Below are 17150 nucleotides of genomic sequence, written 5' to 3'. Positions count from 1 at the left end.
GCTATTTTACAATTGGCTCCAGATCCTAAGGAGTCCAGGAATGTTATTGTTTTCATATCTACTTCTTTTGGAGCTATCTCCAAGTCAGAGACTTCAGGTACAAGACTTGTTCATGTCTCCTCACTATTACAATAAATAATTTACCCTCACTTTTGGTGGATCATAACTTGATATATTTTAGTTTCAACTGGGATGGCAAAAAAGTCAAAAAAGAATCAGTGTTCTGATGTGTACATTTTAAATTCCTGCTTCAAAAGGATCCATGTTTACAGTTGCTCTTCCATCAACAGCCTCTTAATAATATGAGCAATACCAATCACGTCCTTTGAGACTATGTCCGAAGTGAAGTTCTATGCAGTTCTGACAATCTACCAAGTTGCTCTTTACAATTTCAGAAAAAGACATCCACCATGCCACTGCACTATTAATTAATCTGAGGCTAGGTGCAATTGACAAATACACCAAAGTGGAAAGAGCTTTGAAACTTTAGTGAAATTACATTTTCCAATTTGCCTCTATACATCAATTACACATTTGTATGGATGTATTAAGAGGCAAGGAGAATTCAACTGCAACGGTGCTGATTACTGTCATGAAAATAAATCTGATGTCATCACTTGGATTCCTTATCAATATTTAAAATACCACTTTATAGAATTCTACTTGCAATAAACATTTTTCCTTCCTTGTCCAATTTTTATTTCTGTAGATCTATATTGAAAATATTAAATCAGAAGCATTATTTTACAAGCATTCTGCTCTATATTCTTCAAAATTCACAAGAATTTCTTTTGAGCCATTCCTGATCATGTGGTTTGAAAAGTTATCAAGCTAATAAAATCCAAACAGACCTGGATGTTACATGACAATCAGAGAAACAAATTATTCCTCGTATTTTAAGTACATCTCTAAAACACTATTAATGTAGAATACACAGATATGACAAGTCAAAACCATGTAGCATTAAAATCCTTAAAGATCAGGGTTTTCAAACAGCTGCTATCAAAGTTTAATGTGGGCTAATAAGCATTCTAGACATTTTCTACAAGCCAACATTAGAATGACAGGCAATAAAGAATGTAATTTAAAACCATGACACTGCAAGCTTTAGTATTTCTCAAATCTCTAGGAACAAAAGTGCTTAATTCAGTTGAGCACTGCTAGGTGCTCTTAGAGATGTGTTATGTTAAACAAATCATTTGGACTGAAGAAAGAATCCAACTTTGAAGACGCTTTTGTAGAAACAAGCATGGTCCATTGGGCAGACAAATCCAAGCCCTTGCAGACTAAAAAAAACAGCCTGTAACCTACTTCCCCCTACAATTAAACACCAAAAAACTACAGCTGAAGAGATCCAAACAAATACAAATGTGCAAAATGACTTTTGCTCTGCCATTCTCTATTGCTGTAGGACAAAAAAAAAGACAAAAGACTACATGAACTTTAAAACTGTAACAAAAAGTCAAAGCTAATATCATATACAAGACAATTTCAAGATAATATCTTGACCATTTCTGATAGTTTACACTTAACTCATTATTGCATCCTCCTGCATCAAAATGTGAAAAAATACTTATGTATACTTGCCAAAATAATCCAGATTTAAAAGGGACTGCATTACATACATACAAAATATTAAAAATGAAACTGAAGCCTTTTTCTCCATTTTACAATTGAAAATGTAATCTTCCAGACCGTATTTCAAAGCAAATAGAATACTGACCATGGCAGAATTAATGAAAGGAAAGTTAATGAAAATAAAAGGAATAACAACAAACTCACCAAGATGAAAAGACTGAATCTTAGGACTGAAATGAAGAAACAAGATGGGCCCAATCACCATTCATAAATCAGTGCTGAGTTCAATCTAAGCCTTCTGTAACTGGAAATTGTGCTGGGGCACATTCTAATGGAGAACTGGGATTATAATGTTTTCCTTCTCTTGTACCTCAAACTTCCTCCAGTGGATTTAGAGCTTCAAATTGATAATTCTAAATTGCATCAGTTATCCACATTATGTTAAAAAGCTGCAATGACTCAGAACTAAGATTTAAAATTCCTTTCTTAGAAGATTTACACACTCACTAATAAAATTTCAAGTAAGCAACTGCTTAAAGCACTTGAAAGTAAAGAAACTATACATAGAAGTCTGAAATCAAAACACCACACTGAGGATATTTAAGCAAGTGGGCAGAGTCTCAAAGTAAAATATCACAGTGCCTGCAGGAATAGCCATACCTCATTATCATTTTAAAATCACTGACTATCCTGGAACATGGAAAATCTGTTCGCTTTGTTCAAGAACTTCTGCTCACAATTCACATGCAATTTTAAGCATTCCAGTCTAATGTAATCCCCAGACAGAAGTTTATTCATCACACTGGACTGTGAGCAGAGTTCTCCAAATGAGTCTCAGAAATGATTTAAAAAACCCAGTAAGGGAAAAGCAAATGACAGATCACTTGAGTTAAACATGAAATACCCAAGATCATTAAGCCTCTCCATAAGTGACTTACAAGTAAAAATGCATGTAAATCTGAAATCATAATGAAAATTTCTGGAAATACTCCAGTATGTTCCCTATTAATAATAAGATAACATTTTAGTTCAATCATGCTTAATTATCTTATGATTCTATTCAATAAACATTTACTTGCTTCAGTTATATATTACCAGTTTATTAAAAACCATTGACATCACTTGCAGCAAAGACTGCTGAAATCCAGAGCAACGCAAAGTTAGTGGGCTTGCGTGTTAGCACTTTCATTGGGCAAACAACTCCCAGGATATAAGTCATGAGGAGCTGGCAGCAAATAGCTGTGGCCAGAGAATACCATAAGACATTGGTGCAGAGTTAGGCTATTCGGCCCATTGGTCTGCCCTGCAATACCATCATGGCTAATTTATTACCTGTCTCAACCTCATTTACTTTCCTTTTCCCCATAACCTTTGATGACCTGACTAATCAAGAACTATCCAACCTCTACTTTAAATATACCAGATGACTTTTAACTAAGCAATTATGTTTTTTAAAAAGGGGCCATTGGAGTACAAGGTAAATCACACTTTCCTTTCTCTTAAAACAACTCAGATTACTGGGAGGGAAGATAGGCCAAATAGTGTCATTCTGATATCAAAATTTCAAGGCCGTATTTAGAAACCACATGATGGCTTTGCACAGGAATACATTGCAAGCATAGATTTCAAACTGTACACTCAAAAAATCCTCCATATTTTAAATGCCATGAGTATCTTTTTCTTTTGAAAGAACAATTGTAATTTTGTGGCTGCTAACCCACAAGATAAGGGTTGCTCAAAGACAACATTTGCAATATCCCAAGACAAGCAACCACTTGTTTTCACAACACCTAGTCACCTCTTGGCTTCCTTAGAAATATTCATCTCAAACCAAATTCTCTAATTATCCTTGCCTCTGATTTCAATGATATTTTGCAGGTTTAGTGTGTCAAACAGGCAAATTTAATCCTTCAATGACTGCTTGCTTTTAAAGTAATATCTATGCACTTTACACTAATAAGATGTTTCATATACAGGGGCATGATTATATATTTGAATATATGGAGGATAGCTTGAAATTAATCAATCTTTGCCTTCAGCTTTTTGTTCATAAGTCTATTCTTGTTGACTGCTTGGATGCGATTTGCTGACAGGCCTTGGCTTTCATTAATTCAAAAAGAGGTTTCATTTGGTCACATGGTTTACCATCATTTTCTTGTTGAATTCCCTCCAAACCTGAATACACTGAACATCAAACCTTGTTTTCTATTGCTTCCTTGTGGTTCTCCACACCAAACCAGGATTTGTATCTTAATGACAAGAATCAATATAATGCTCAGGATGATTCCGTCTGAAACATTCAAGATGACATGGCAACATTCAAAAATTATTATTCCTTAGAATGAGAGATCTGAAATTTCAACTCAATAATTTAGTTCCAAAAATGTTTCATTTAGGGGGAAAAAACCGCAAGTATTTAAAACTATGCAGAAATAATGGACAATGCAGACAAAGGGACTGAAATGCACTATGACCAGTCAAGGTATGCCCACATAAATTTGTATCCTCATTTCAACTTTACACAAGCTCTAGATAAAATGGAGGTTGGAGGGAGTGGAAGAGAAAGAACATCTCACATAAATGCATAAATTCCTCAGTATTTTACTCTCAAAAGGTGGTTTAAAAGTTATAAAGAAGGCAAGGCAGCAGCTATACTTTATTAGGAGTTTGAAGAGATTTGGCATGTCAACAAATACACTCAAAAACTTCAACAGTTGTACCATGGAAAGCACTTTGACAAGCTGCATCACTGTCTGGTATGGAGGAACTACTGCACATGACCAAAAGAAGCTGCAGAAGGTTGTAAATCTAGTCAGCTCCATCTTGGGTACGAGTCTACAAAGTACCCAGGACATCTTCAGGGAATGATGTCTCAGAAAGGCAGCATCCATTATTAAAGACCTTCAGCACCCAGGGCATGCCCTTTTCTCACTGTTATCATCAGGTAGGAGGTACAGAAGCCTGAAGGTACACACTCAGCAATTCAGGTACAGCTTCTTCCCCGCTGCCATCTGATTCCTAAATGGCCACTACCTCACTTTTTTTTTAATACAGTCGGACCTCCGTATCTGCAGATTCTGCATCCGCAGATTCAACCAACTGTGGATCGAAAATATTCGGAAAAAAATTCCAGAAAGTTCCAAAAACAAAACTTGAATTTGCTGCGCGCCAAGCACTACGCTGAATCCACAAGAAATGATGTACAAGCGTACCCTGCTGTAGCCTCCCACCATTTCACAGATCCTCAGTCTCTCTCCAGCACTCATTGTTCGAGCATTGTTTGCCTTGCATCTCGTTCGTTCGCTAGCTGTGTTGTGAGCAAGAGAAAGGAGTTTAAGGCTGGTAAGGGATGGCTGGCTAGCTATGTAAAGTGCCACAGCCTCAAGAACTTAAAAATCACAGGAGAATCGGCATTGGCTGATGCCGAGGCAGCATCAGCGTTCCCAGAAGAGCTATGATGGTTGCGTCTGTTCTGAACACCTTGTCATTATTCCCTAAACAATACAGTATAACAACTATTTACAAAGCATTTACATTGTATTAGGTATTATAAGTAATGTAGAGATGATCTAAAGTATACAGGAGGATGTGCGTAGGTTATATGCAAATACCATGCCATCTTATATAAGGGACTTGAGCATCTGCGGATTTTGGTATCCGCGGAACCAATCCCCCGCGGATACCAAGGGACGGCTGTATACAGTATTTCTGCACATTTTTTAATCTATTCAATATATTCAATTGATTTACTTGTTTATTTATTATTATTATTTTCTCTGCTAGATTACGTATTGCACTGAACTGCTGCTGCTAAATTAAAATATTTTACATCACATGCCGGTGATAATAAACCTGATTCTGATTTTCTCTCCATATGTTCAAGTGTATCAGCAATTTCCAGAACATCCTTGAACATTCTCTAAACAGCCCAATCAGCTGTTAGATCTAGCTCACAATTGTCAAACTCAATATCATGTTTACATAGTAACATCGTCTCACCCTCTGAACAAAAATAATCTCCTTTTATTTACACTGCACTGTCATAAAGAATGAAAACCTGCAGAAAAAGACAGTTTTGAATGCAGGTAATAGTCTCATCCAAAATATCCAGCTGGAAAGAATGCACAAGGGAAACTGGTTTTTGAAAAGGATGTAAACATTTTGCACTGATAACCGAGTCAATTGCTGGCAACTTCAGCAAATCTGTGTCAAAAATTATGGTAAATCATCATTTTACACCCTCCTACCCACAGCTGTACAGATTAAAATATTCAATTTGATGAATGAGATGGGAGAAAACAATTTTCACATGAATTAGTTAACTGTGATCAGTCTGTGGAAGTTTCAAACTTCTACAACTGTTTAAATCATGAGATTAACAAAAGTGTAGTAAACCATATTAAAGACGTAAAACAATTTGATTCAATTTCAAAATAGTCAATCACTTCTTGCAATCACTACTTATGATCAAACTCCAGATAACAGGTCACAAATGACAAGACTTTTCTCTGGAGATTTACACATGTATAGGCTAGTTTATTTACTAACACATTGCAACTATTTGAATAAACTGCACCACATCCCAAAAGTTAAGAGATAAATTAAATTCCCTACCATGTCAAATGCCCAAAACGCCAGTAACTTTGAAATTCTGTTTCTCCTATTTTCATCCCAGGCATTCAGGTCGATTTTCGTTACACAGCATAACACTTCACAATCTGCACATTATTCCTATAACCTGACTGCTTACATAGAAAATCAAATAATCTACCAGGTTAACAGTTATGTTTTAACTGCTAGTTAGAAAGGAAACTTAATTTGGCTAAAAGTGAAATCCCTCTTCCTGAAGAAAGCCTATTTTTTTGTTCAGGGTCTCAACTAAAAGAGGGAGGTTCTGATAATACAGCACTCGCTCAAATTGATGTCAAATTGTATTACCTACATGCTTATGTACTGTACTTAGGCCACTACATGAGCCAGATGCAAGTTTACCAGAACTGACAAAAATCACACTCATGTTCAAAATGCAAAACAAGCATAACTCCAAAATGAGCATTACTAATTACACTAAATGCTATTTCAGAATTCTAATCCTACTCCGGGGACCAATGATGCCTGAAACAACACTTGCAGCATTTTGATCTTCGTGTGTACACAGTGGGCAATTCTAGGATAAACGATTGAGACCCAAATCACACTCACATGCTCATTTAGTACAAACTTGGGAATTTCCATTCAACATCGAAACCGCCATTTCATCTGAAAATTACGTCTCAAAACTCCATTACCAAATAGACGAATTGCTAACGTAAAGCAGTTTTAAATCAGTTTTCCAAATCTATTTACGCTGCCTACAAGTGTCCACTCAAACAAAATGACGGAAGGAGTTCAAACTTTCCACACAGAACACGAAAGGGAAAACACAAGGGGCGTTCAGAGCAGAGTCGACTCTTGAAAGACGAGGAGGGAAAGAGCTGGCGTGGAGCCGAGGAACAATACAGAGCGTGGGGAAAGGCTGTTGCATCTTCTCAGGAAGCTGGGTGAATGAGTTTGGGACAAACTATTGAACTTGGTCTCGTCACTGAAGCTTAACAGCGAGGCGAAGATGAACGCTGGACCGGGTAGGGGGGCGGAAGAGAAGGGGTGGGCGCGGTTCATTTTACACCGATGGATGTCCTCTCCCCACACCTTCGTCCCAGAATCCCAAGTTGTTCCACAGAGCCCGAGACCTAACCCCGACTTCTCACCTGTCCTCCGAGTCCATGCGGCTGAGCGGCTCGCCGTCCGACGAGTTCTCCAAACTCTGCCTCCTGTTGCCGGAGGCCGGTGCTGCCGTCTCGTCCCGTCCGCGCTGGTGCTGCTGTTGCTGTTGTTGCTGCTGCTGCTGCTGGCCGCCCCTGGCTCCGGTTCTGGACGCCGCGTTCGCCGCCTGCTGGTGCTGGGGACCGCGGACCGGGCCCTGGGGCCGGTGCGTGTTCGGGGACGTGGGCTGTCCGCCGGCGGAGTGGGCACGGGCCCTGCGGGGACCGCCAGGTTCGCTCTCTTCTTCGTCGTCCTCGTCATCCTCTTCCTCCTCGTCGTCTTCCTCCTCATCTTCGTCATCCTCCTCCACCGGCTCGTCGTCCTCGTCCTCGTCCTCCTCCCGCCGCCGCCGCTGCTTCGAGGCCTGGCAACGGCCGCCGCTCTTCGCTTCCGCGCGGCAGCTCTTACCACCTGATGCCACTACCGCCGCGCCGTTCAGCAGCGCGGCTGCCGCAGCCGACTGCTCGCTCTGGGCGCCGGGGGACAGGTGAGTCTCAGCCAGAGGAACTGCGGGGCCGCAGGCGGCTGACGGAGCGGCGGCTGCGGCCATTTCTCAGCGCGGCTACAGCTTTGGCGGGTCACGTGCCGCGCCTGCGCTACAGAGCACGACGGAGGCCCGACCGCCAAGGCCGACCGCGCAACGCTTTCAAAACAGCGTGGCCAGGCGGGCGGAGAGGTGAGATGTGAGCGAGGAACCTTTAAGACCATCCACTATTTTGATCAAGACTTGCCTAGTAGTTACGGCAACAGGCCGTAATTTATCGGAATTAGTGACCACTTGTGCAACTTTTTATCAAATGATATTAAATCTTGTTTGATTTGTTTTCATTGACACAACACAAGTTGTAGGCTTCCAATTTGTAGTGGTGGTTGGCTGCTTCAATAGAAACTGAGCTGAACCTGTTTGATGGGAGCCAGCTACCCTTTTTCAACCTTTTCCTTTGGACCTTCCAACAAGTCCTCACCTACAGAATACACGCTGAGCCCACAGCTCTATTCTGTCCACACCTACAACTGATGCTTCGGCCAGCATAAGCGCTATCTGTAAATTTGATGATTAGAAACTCAAATGGCGACAGTGTATACAGGAGTGAGATATGTCAGCTGGTTGTTTGGTGTCACAACAACAACGTGGCACTCAATTTCAGCAAGACGAAAGATGCGACTGACTTTAAAAGGGGAAGTCAGGAGAACACACTGAGGAGTGAGCAGCTTTAAGTCCCTGGGCATCAGCATCTCCAAGGATCTATCCTGGGCTCAACACATAGATGCAATCACATAGAAGATAGGCCTGCACCAATATTTCATTAGATTTTTAAGGTGATTTGGTATGTCACCAAAGATTCTTCCATGGTGGAGAGCCTGATATGGAGCCTCTAATGTACAGGATTGCAAGAAGCTGGGGAGTTTGTAGACTCAGCCAGATCCACCATAGGCTTCGAGGACACTTTCATGAGATGGTGCCTCAAAAAGGCAGCATCCATTATTAAGGACTGTCTCATTACTACCATCAGGGAGGAGGTCCAGATACCTGAAGACCCACACGCAATAACTCAGAAACATTCTTCCCTTCCACTATCAAATTTCTGAATAGTCTATAAACACTACTCCTCTTTATTTGCTCTATATTTTGGTAATTTATTGTAATTTTATGTTTTCCCACTGTACTCTTGCCACAGAACAATATACTTAATGTTATATAAGACAATGACAATTAATCTGAGTCTGATTCAACCCAAACTGAATCTCGCCACGAATGGTTGCATTTTCCCCTCAGGAAAGAGCAGTTGTGTTCACTTTAGACCATAAGATATAGGAGAAGAAGTAGGCCATTTTGTCCATTGAGTCTGCTCCATCTTTTCATCATGGCTGATCCATTTCCCTTTCAGCCCAATCTCCTGCCTTCTCTCCATATTCCTTCATGCCCTAACTAGTCACGAATCTATCAATGCCTGCCTTAAATATACTAAATAACTTGGCCACCTCAGCCACCCTTAGCAACAAATTCCATAGGTTAACTACTCTCTCGTTAAAGAAATTCCTCCTCATCATTGTAAATGGATGCCCCTAAATTCAGAGGCTGTGTCCTCTGGTCTGAAACTCCCCCTACCATCGAAAATGTCCTCTTGACATCCACTATATCTAGGCCTTTCAACATTCTAAGGTTTCAATGAGATCCCCCCCCCCCTCATTCTTCTGGATTCCAGTGAGTACCGGCCCAGAGCCATGAAGCACTTCTCATAGGATAAGCCTTTCAATCCTGGGATCATTTTCATGAAACTCCTTTGGACCCTCTCCAATGTCAACACGTCCTTTCTTAGATAAGGGGCTCTCACCAGGGACTTATAAGACTCAACAATACATCCTTACTGTTATATTCTAGACCTCTTGAAATGAATTGTAACATTGCATTTGTCTTTCTCACCACCGACTCAACCTGCATATTAACCTTTGAGGAATCTTGCACAAGGACTCCCATGTACCCTTGCACCTCTGATTTTTTGAATTTTCACTCCATTTAGGAAATGGTCTATGCTTTTATTTCTTCTACCAAAGAGCATGATCATTCACTTCCAAACAGTGTAATCCATCTGCCACTTCTTTGCCATTTGCCTTGTCTGTCTAAGTCCTTCTGTAGATTGTCTAATTCCTCAACACTACCTCCCCTTCCACCTATCTTTGTATTTGGCCACATAGCCATCAATTCCATCATCTAAAATATTGATATATAACCCAAAAAAGAAGCGGTTCCAACACAGACACCTGTGGAACACCACTAGTCACCAGCAGCCAACCAGTAAAGGCTCCCTTTACTCCCAGTCTTTGCTTCCTGCCAATCAGCCAATGTTCTATCCATGCTAGTATGTTTCCTGTAATACCAAGGGTTCATAGCTTGTTAAGCAGCCTCATTTCTGGCACCTTGTCAAAGGTCTTCTGGAAATCCAAGTACATAATATCCACCAGTTCTCCTTTGTCTATCCTACTTGTTATTTTTTTCCAAAGAATTCCAGCAGATTTGTCAGGTAAGATTTTCCCTTAAGGAAACCATGCTGACTTTGGCCTGTTCTGTCATGTGCATCCAAATACCCTGGAACCACATCCTTAACGATCCACTCCTGTGTCTTGGGGGGATTTTGTCTTCAAGTTAATGAGGATTTAGTATCAACTGATGCTGAGAGACTTTCTGTTTTGGTCACACCTTTTTTTTTTGGTATGTAGTACAAGCTGATCAGCTCAGTTTTGAAATGTGGTACGCCTTAAAGACCATCCCTATGAGCTGTCTAGGCTTGTACTGAGTGGATGCAAATAAATGGATGAGCCCAGGTAGAAAATGTGGATGAAAAAATTTTCAAATGAAACAAGAGTAACTGCATGGAGGAAATGTTAAGCAAACTTGGAGCTTGTTTCACGCAGACTTTGAAGATGGTAGGGTTGTGTACAATTCTTCTGTGTTTGTCATATTCACAGCAACTTTTGCAACCACATTAAACATTGAGCATTGATCAAGAAGGCAGATGGTGAGGAGGAGCAATAATTAGAAACAGGAACCAGAAAAGTTCTTAGCTTTTGAAGGTAGAAAAGGGTGTGCTACAATTGTGTTGTCAAATAAGATAAGCTCTTCAGGTTGAAGAGGATTGCCAGCATTACACATAGAAGTAATATTATTTTTCATGCTTTATGAGCAATCAAGTAATTTTTAAGCATATTCACTGTGGTCAGTATTCAATGTGTAGCCATGTGGCCAGAGAAAAGAATAGTTGTTAGCATTTGTCCCTTTACCTTTTTATTCTCATATGTTCCCCTTTCATTTCCAGTCCTGAAGAAGAGTCTTAGCTGTAAACATCAACTGTTCATTCATTTCCATAGATGCTCTCTGACCTGCTAAGTTCCTTCAGCATTTCATGTAAGTGGATGGAGATCCTGTTGGAACTGTGAGGAATGGATCCATGGGACATGGAAGAGGGCATGGGAATAAGAAGGAAAAGCAACTAGGATTGAGCAGGAACATTAAAGGGAGAAGAACAGGGATCAATGAGGGTCAGGGATACTAATAGTTTAGATGAGGGGATCAGGGAATGGAGGACAAACCATTGGAGGATAGGATGCCAAAGAGAGCAGAGGGTAGCAGAAGGAAGGGAGCAAACTAGGTAACGAAGAGGGGATTGGTATTAGAGAAGAGAGAAGCTGGTTTTGGAGTGAAACAAAGACTGTCTGTGGGATGAAAGTGGGTTCAGGCTACTGGGGGAGGAGAGGATGAGGTATCAAAGAAAGAAGCAAGAGGGAAGAGAAGGAAGAGATGATCAGAGTGGAAGACAGGACAGAAAGAGAGGAGGTCAGTGTATTGGAAAGCAGACTAGATGTAGCATTATTTGAAAGGGGTGAGAGAGAATAAAAGTATTATAGGGGTGAGAAGGTACAGTGTTAGAAGAGAGAGAAATGGTATCAACAGAGTGAGGAGGGAGAGTATCAGAGGAGAGAGAGTGGGGTTGTGTCCTCAAGGAACAAGGATGGCATAGGTGATAGAAAGTGTGGGCAGGGTCCTGGACTGTTTGAGCAGGAATACATGGTTCATTAGATGTAAGGAGGTAGGTCAGAGTGAGGGACACAGAACCAATGCAATTGACTGTCTGCTTAAACCTCACACTGCATATAACTTGTGCACTTTGTCATCTTTGAACTCCCTCTGACAACTGCTTGAACGAGTCTGAACAACATCACTATTATTCACACACAATTTCAGTGGTTTCAATTGTATGATATCACACCTTTAGTAACTATGTGCATATTTGATATACACTCAGTACTGAGATACTGTACTTCTTGTACCTAACAAAGTAGCCACTGATTGGATGCTTGTGGTCTTCTGCAGCTGTAGCCCTTCCACTTCAAGGTTCAATATGTTGCGTGTTCAAAGACGTTCTGTACACCACTGTTGTTACACGTGATTACTTGAGTTGCTGTCACTTTGAACCAGTCTGGCCACTCTCTTCTCACTTCTCTCATTAACAACATGTTCACTCACAGAAATGCTGGTCATTGGATTTTTAAAGTTGCTTTTCACGCCATTCTCTATAAAGTCTAGAGACGGTTGTGTGTGAAAATCCCAGAAGATCAGCAGTTTCTGTGATACTTAACTGACCCTGTCTGGAACCAACAATCATTCCAGAGTCAAAGTCACTTATATCTCATTTCTTCCACATTCTAGTATTTGACAACATAACCTTTTGACTATGCCTGCATGCTTTTTATGCATCAAATTGCCCCCATGTGATTGGCTGATTGCATTAATGTACAGCTGTTCCTAATAAAGTGGTCTCTTAATGGTTAAAATCTAGGCTGTTAAAGATTTCCCCTTTAAGATGTTGCAAGTTCTAGATTTCCAATCCTGGTAATTTAATATGCTGACACTCCATGTCTTTGAAAACACAGTCACCTTATGCTAATAATTTTATACAAAAACAAGTGCAGGCCTCAAGCCGTTACACAAAAGTGATAGTGGTCTCAGGCTCTAATATTTTGTTTATTCCCCACAACCTCTGACTCACTCTTCTGTAGACAAACAAGCCTCTCTCAGCCTTGACTTCATCAGGTGATACAGCCTCTGGAATGGGGTGTTAATGACCCTCTGGGAGAAGCTGTTCTTCCTCAAATAGGTGATGCCTTATTTTGAATCTGTGTTGGTGTAGTTTGAAATTCCAAAATGTTGAAAAATATTGTCTCAGTATCTTAAGTAATATGCAGCCTCCAAGGAGTGCTTCTGTTCACTGGGGACCTCAGAATGTTCTTGGGTGGGGGGGGGGGGGGGGGGGAACTGGCAAAGATAATGCCATGAATGCCACTTCCACTTGCTGAATGTCACCACTATCAGCCACTTACCATTCAAAGTCCATTTATGGGCAAGGTCTAGCCACAAACTGATTCCCAATGCTGCCTGATCCACTGAGTTCTGTTGTGTATTTAATATTTCAAGAATAGTTGAGTAATGTTGTAAATACAATGTTTGATTAACCATGCCTTGTTTGTTTAAATAATTCATTACAGGTTATATGTAAAATTATGTGAATGTCTTACATTATTATGCCACCACATCATAAGTGCACACATCTCACTAAAGTAAAAATGAAGAGAACACATTTATCCTAGTTTCCTGTATTTTTCTTTTCATCAGTATTAGAGTTATAAAACATAATTGTGGCAAAGATGAAGTTTCAAAATGTACCTGAGATGACTAGCTACCTGTTGAAGTGAAGGGAGATGTTCAAGTTAAAAAAAGAGGCGCAACTTGTTTTTATTTCTTTGCAAACAGTGAGGCGTTCATGTTAAAAAAAACATTTCTTTACTTCAAAAGTGCAGTGAGATGTTGAGTTTTTTTTTTCAAAAAGCCAGAAAACAGACGAAATTCAGATTTCATTAACAGTGAGTACCAGGTGATAAAAGTTCAAAGTAAATTTATTATCTAAGTACGTATATATCAATATGTACAACCTGGGATTCATTTTCTTATGGGCATATTCAATAAATCCATAATAAGATAATAACCATAATAGAATCAATGAAAGACCTCATCAACTTGAGCATTCGACCAGTGTGTGAAAGACAACTAACTGTGCAAGTACAGAAAGAAAGAGAAAGAAATATCAAGAACATCAGATGAAGAGTCCTTGAATATGAGTCCATAGGTTGTGGGAACAGTTCAGTGAAGGGGCAACTAAAGTTGAGTGAAGCTATCCCCTTTGGTTCAAAGGCTTGATAGTTAAGGGGTAACAACTGTTCCTGAACTGGTGGTGTGAGTCCTGAGGCTCCTGTATTTCTTCCAGATGGCAGCAGTGAGAAGAGAGCATGACCTGGGTAGTGGGGCTGATGGATGCTGCTTTCTCGTAACAGCGCTCCATGTAGATGTGCTCAATAGCTTTACCGGTGATGGACTGGGCTATATCTATGATTTCATGTAGGATTTACAATTCAATGGCATTGGTATTTCTATACCAGGCTGCGATGCAACTAGTCAATATACTGTCCACCACACATCTTTTGAAATCTGTTCATGTTTTAGATGTCATGCCAAACTTTCACAAACTTCTCAGGAAGTAGAAGTGCTACTGTGCTTTCTTCATAATTACATATACATACTGGGTCCAGGAGAGGGCCTCTGAAGTGATAACACCAAGAAATTTAAAGCTGTTGACCCTATCCACCCCGGATATCTCGATGACATATGGACCTCCTCATGGCCCTCTGGTTTCCTCCTCCTGAAGTCAATAATCATCTCCCTGGTCTTGCTGACATTGAGTAAGAGGTTGTTATTGTGGCACCACTCAGACAGATTTTCAGTCTGCCTCCTATACATGCTGATTCATCACCACCGACGACAGTGGTAGCATCAGCAAACTTAAATATGGCATCAGAGCTGTGCTTAGTCACACAGTTATAAGTGTAAAGCGAGTAAAGCAGGGTTGTGGTGTACATGCACTGAGGAAAATTGTGGAGAGATGTTGTTGCCAATCTGAACTAACTAGGGTCTGCAAGTGAGGAAATTGAGGATCCAATTGCACAAGGAGGTATTGAGGCCAAGCTCTTGAAGTTTATTAATTAGCTTTGAGGGGATCATAATATCAAATGCTGAGTGTTGGTTGATTAAGAGCATCCAGGTGTAAGCACCTTTGCTGTCCAGATTTTGAATGAAGAGCCAATAAGCTGGCATCTGCTGTGGACCTGTTGTGCTGGTAGGCAATGGGAGTGGATCCGGTTGATATGTTTCATCACTAACCTCTCAAAACACTTCATCCCTGTGTATGTAAGTGGTACCGGATGATAGACATTGAGGCAGGTAACCATGTTCTTCTTAGCCAGGAGTATAATTGCAGGATGCTTAAGTCAGGTGGGTACCTCAGACTGCCGATTCGAGAGGTTAAAGATGTCGGTGAACGTAAAAGATAAGTCCTGTGGGAATGGCATTCATAACAGTGAAATACAACAACCAATAAGCCACATTGGGCTTATTTGGTAAAGACAGGAAGGGCAGCATTGTGGGGCCATGATTGGTTGAGACAACTAAAATGTGATTGGAGATCCATCCACAATTTGCATGCCACATCCCCTGCAATAGAGTCAACTAACGGCAAATTGAGATAGCCCCTGGACGATGCCTCAGCAGTATCCATGGATGGCATTGGAAAACTCACACCAATCAAAGGTAAAGTCGATTTAAATGAAATTGCCACTCACAATTTATACAAAGCCCATCCGGTTCCGTATAACATCTGTGATAAAGTAGCCAGTGTGCCCGATCACATGGAGGCTGGAGGAACTCTTTCCAAGGTTGTATGTAGTCCATTGGCAACACCAGTGTTCCTAGTAGCCCAGAAGAATTAATCTGCCAGGGTCTGTGGTAACTTTAAGGTCACAGTCAATCCAGTACAGAAAGTAGATCAATACTCTCTGCTCAGGATAGAGGAGATCTTTGAAAACCTTTCCAGAGGGAAACACTGCTGCAAAGTGAACTTAGTTGAGACCTACCTACAGTTGGAATGAAAGAAGAGTCCGAAGTGTTGCTCACCATAAATATTCACAGAAGGCTTTATCACCATAATAGGTTTATTTCTGGAGTAGTTTCTTGACCTGCACTTTGACAGAAAGCTATGGACCAGGCGCTGCAAGGCTGCCCAGGAACTCAGTGTTACCTGGATGACAAAATTTGTTACCAGTGTGGATGACAGGGACATTGCCAAAATCTCAAGACAGTTTGAAGGCAACCAGTGTACTGTGCCTATAAACAATATTAACCCCTCTTGGAAATTTTCATGCTTTATTGTTTTACAACATTGAAATCACAGTGGATTTAATTTGAAACCGATCAACAGAAAAAGACGCGTGTTGAAGTGAAAACAGATCTCTATAAAGTGAGCTAAGTTAATTACAAATATAAAACAAAGTAATTGATTGCATATGTATTCACCCCCTTCAACTGAGAATTTAGTTGGTAGATAGATACTCTATTGATCCCAAAGGAAATTACAGTGTCTTAGTAGCATTACAAGTGCACAGTTATACAAATATTAGAAGAGAAGTTAGAAAGAGTAAAAAATAAATACCTCAAATGTCTAACAGGAGGGGCTCATCACTTCCCTGGCTATAGGTTGACTCATTATAGAACCTCATAGCCGAGCGTAAGAATGAACTCATGTCGCACACTTTGGAGCAATGCAGTTGTCTTAGAGAGATGCCTTTGGCGGCAGTTACAGCCGAGTCTATGTGGATCAGCTTTGCATATCTGGGCCCTGAAATTTTTCCCTATTCTTTACAAAACGCTCAAGCTCTGTCATGGGGATTATGAGTGAACAGCCCTTTAGAAGTGCAGCCTCAAATTTTCAATTGGATTGAGATCTGGACTCTGACTTGGCCTCTTCAGGACATTAACTTTATTAGTGAACATAAGAAATAGGAGCAGGAGTAGGCCAGCTGCCCCGTCGAGCCTGCTCTGCCATTCAATAAGATCATGGCTGATCTGGCCATGGACTCATCTCCATCTACCGGCCTTTTCCCATAACCTTAAATCCCCTACTATGCAAAAATCTATCCAACCTTGTCTTAAATATATTTACTGAGGCAGCCTCCACTGCTTCATTGGGCAGAGAATTCCACAGATTCACCACTCTCTGGGAAAAACAGTTCCTCCTCATCGTCCTAAATCCACTCCCCCAAATCTTGAGGCAATGTCCCCTAGTTCTAGTCCCACAAGTGGAAAGAACATTCCTGCCTCTATCTTATCT

General features: G+C 40.7%; 1 protein-coding gene across 4 annotated transcripts in view; it reads right to left on the bottom strand.

The window, feature by feature from the left end:
* Window positions 1-7968, bottom strand: part of aebp2 (AE binding protein 2) — a 76050-nt gene extending 68082 nt beyond the window's left edge. For 3 of the 4 annotated variants that reach the window (XR_009515379.1, XM_059987636.1, XM_059987637.1), the window contains exon 1: window positions 7326-7967. Coding sequence is in view for 3 of the 4 variants with exons in the window: in XM_059987636.1 (XP_059843619.1) it covers window positions 7326-7930 (605 nt within the window). In the remaining variant the exon portion in view is untranslated. Of the gene's footprint in view, window positions 1-7325 lie in introns of all 4 variants that reach the window. The other variant, XM_059987635.1, reaches the window with a different exon arrangement.
* Between the last annotated feature and the right edge of the window lie 9182 nt (window positions 7969-17150).

This window comes from Hypanus sabinus, chromosome 13 (assembly GCF_030144855.1).
Source record: "Hypanus sabinus isolate sHypSab1 chromosome 13, sHypSab1.hap1, whole genome shotgun sequence".
Taxonomy (NCBI): domain Eukaryota; kingdom Metazoa; phylum Chordata; class Chondrichthyes; order Myliobatiformes; family Dasyatidae; genus Hypanus; species Hypanus sabinus.
The sequence above is the reverse complement of the archived record's forward strand: the minus strand, read 5'-3'. Positions and strand labels throughout refer to the sequence as shown.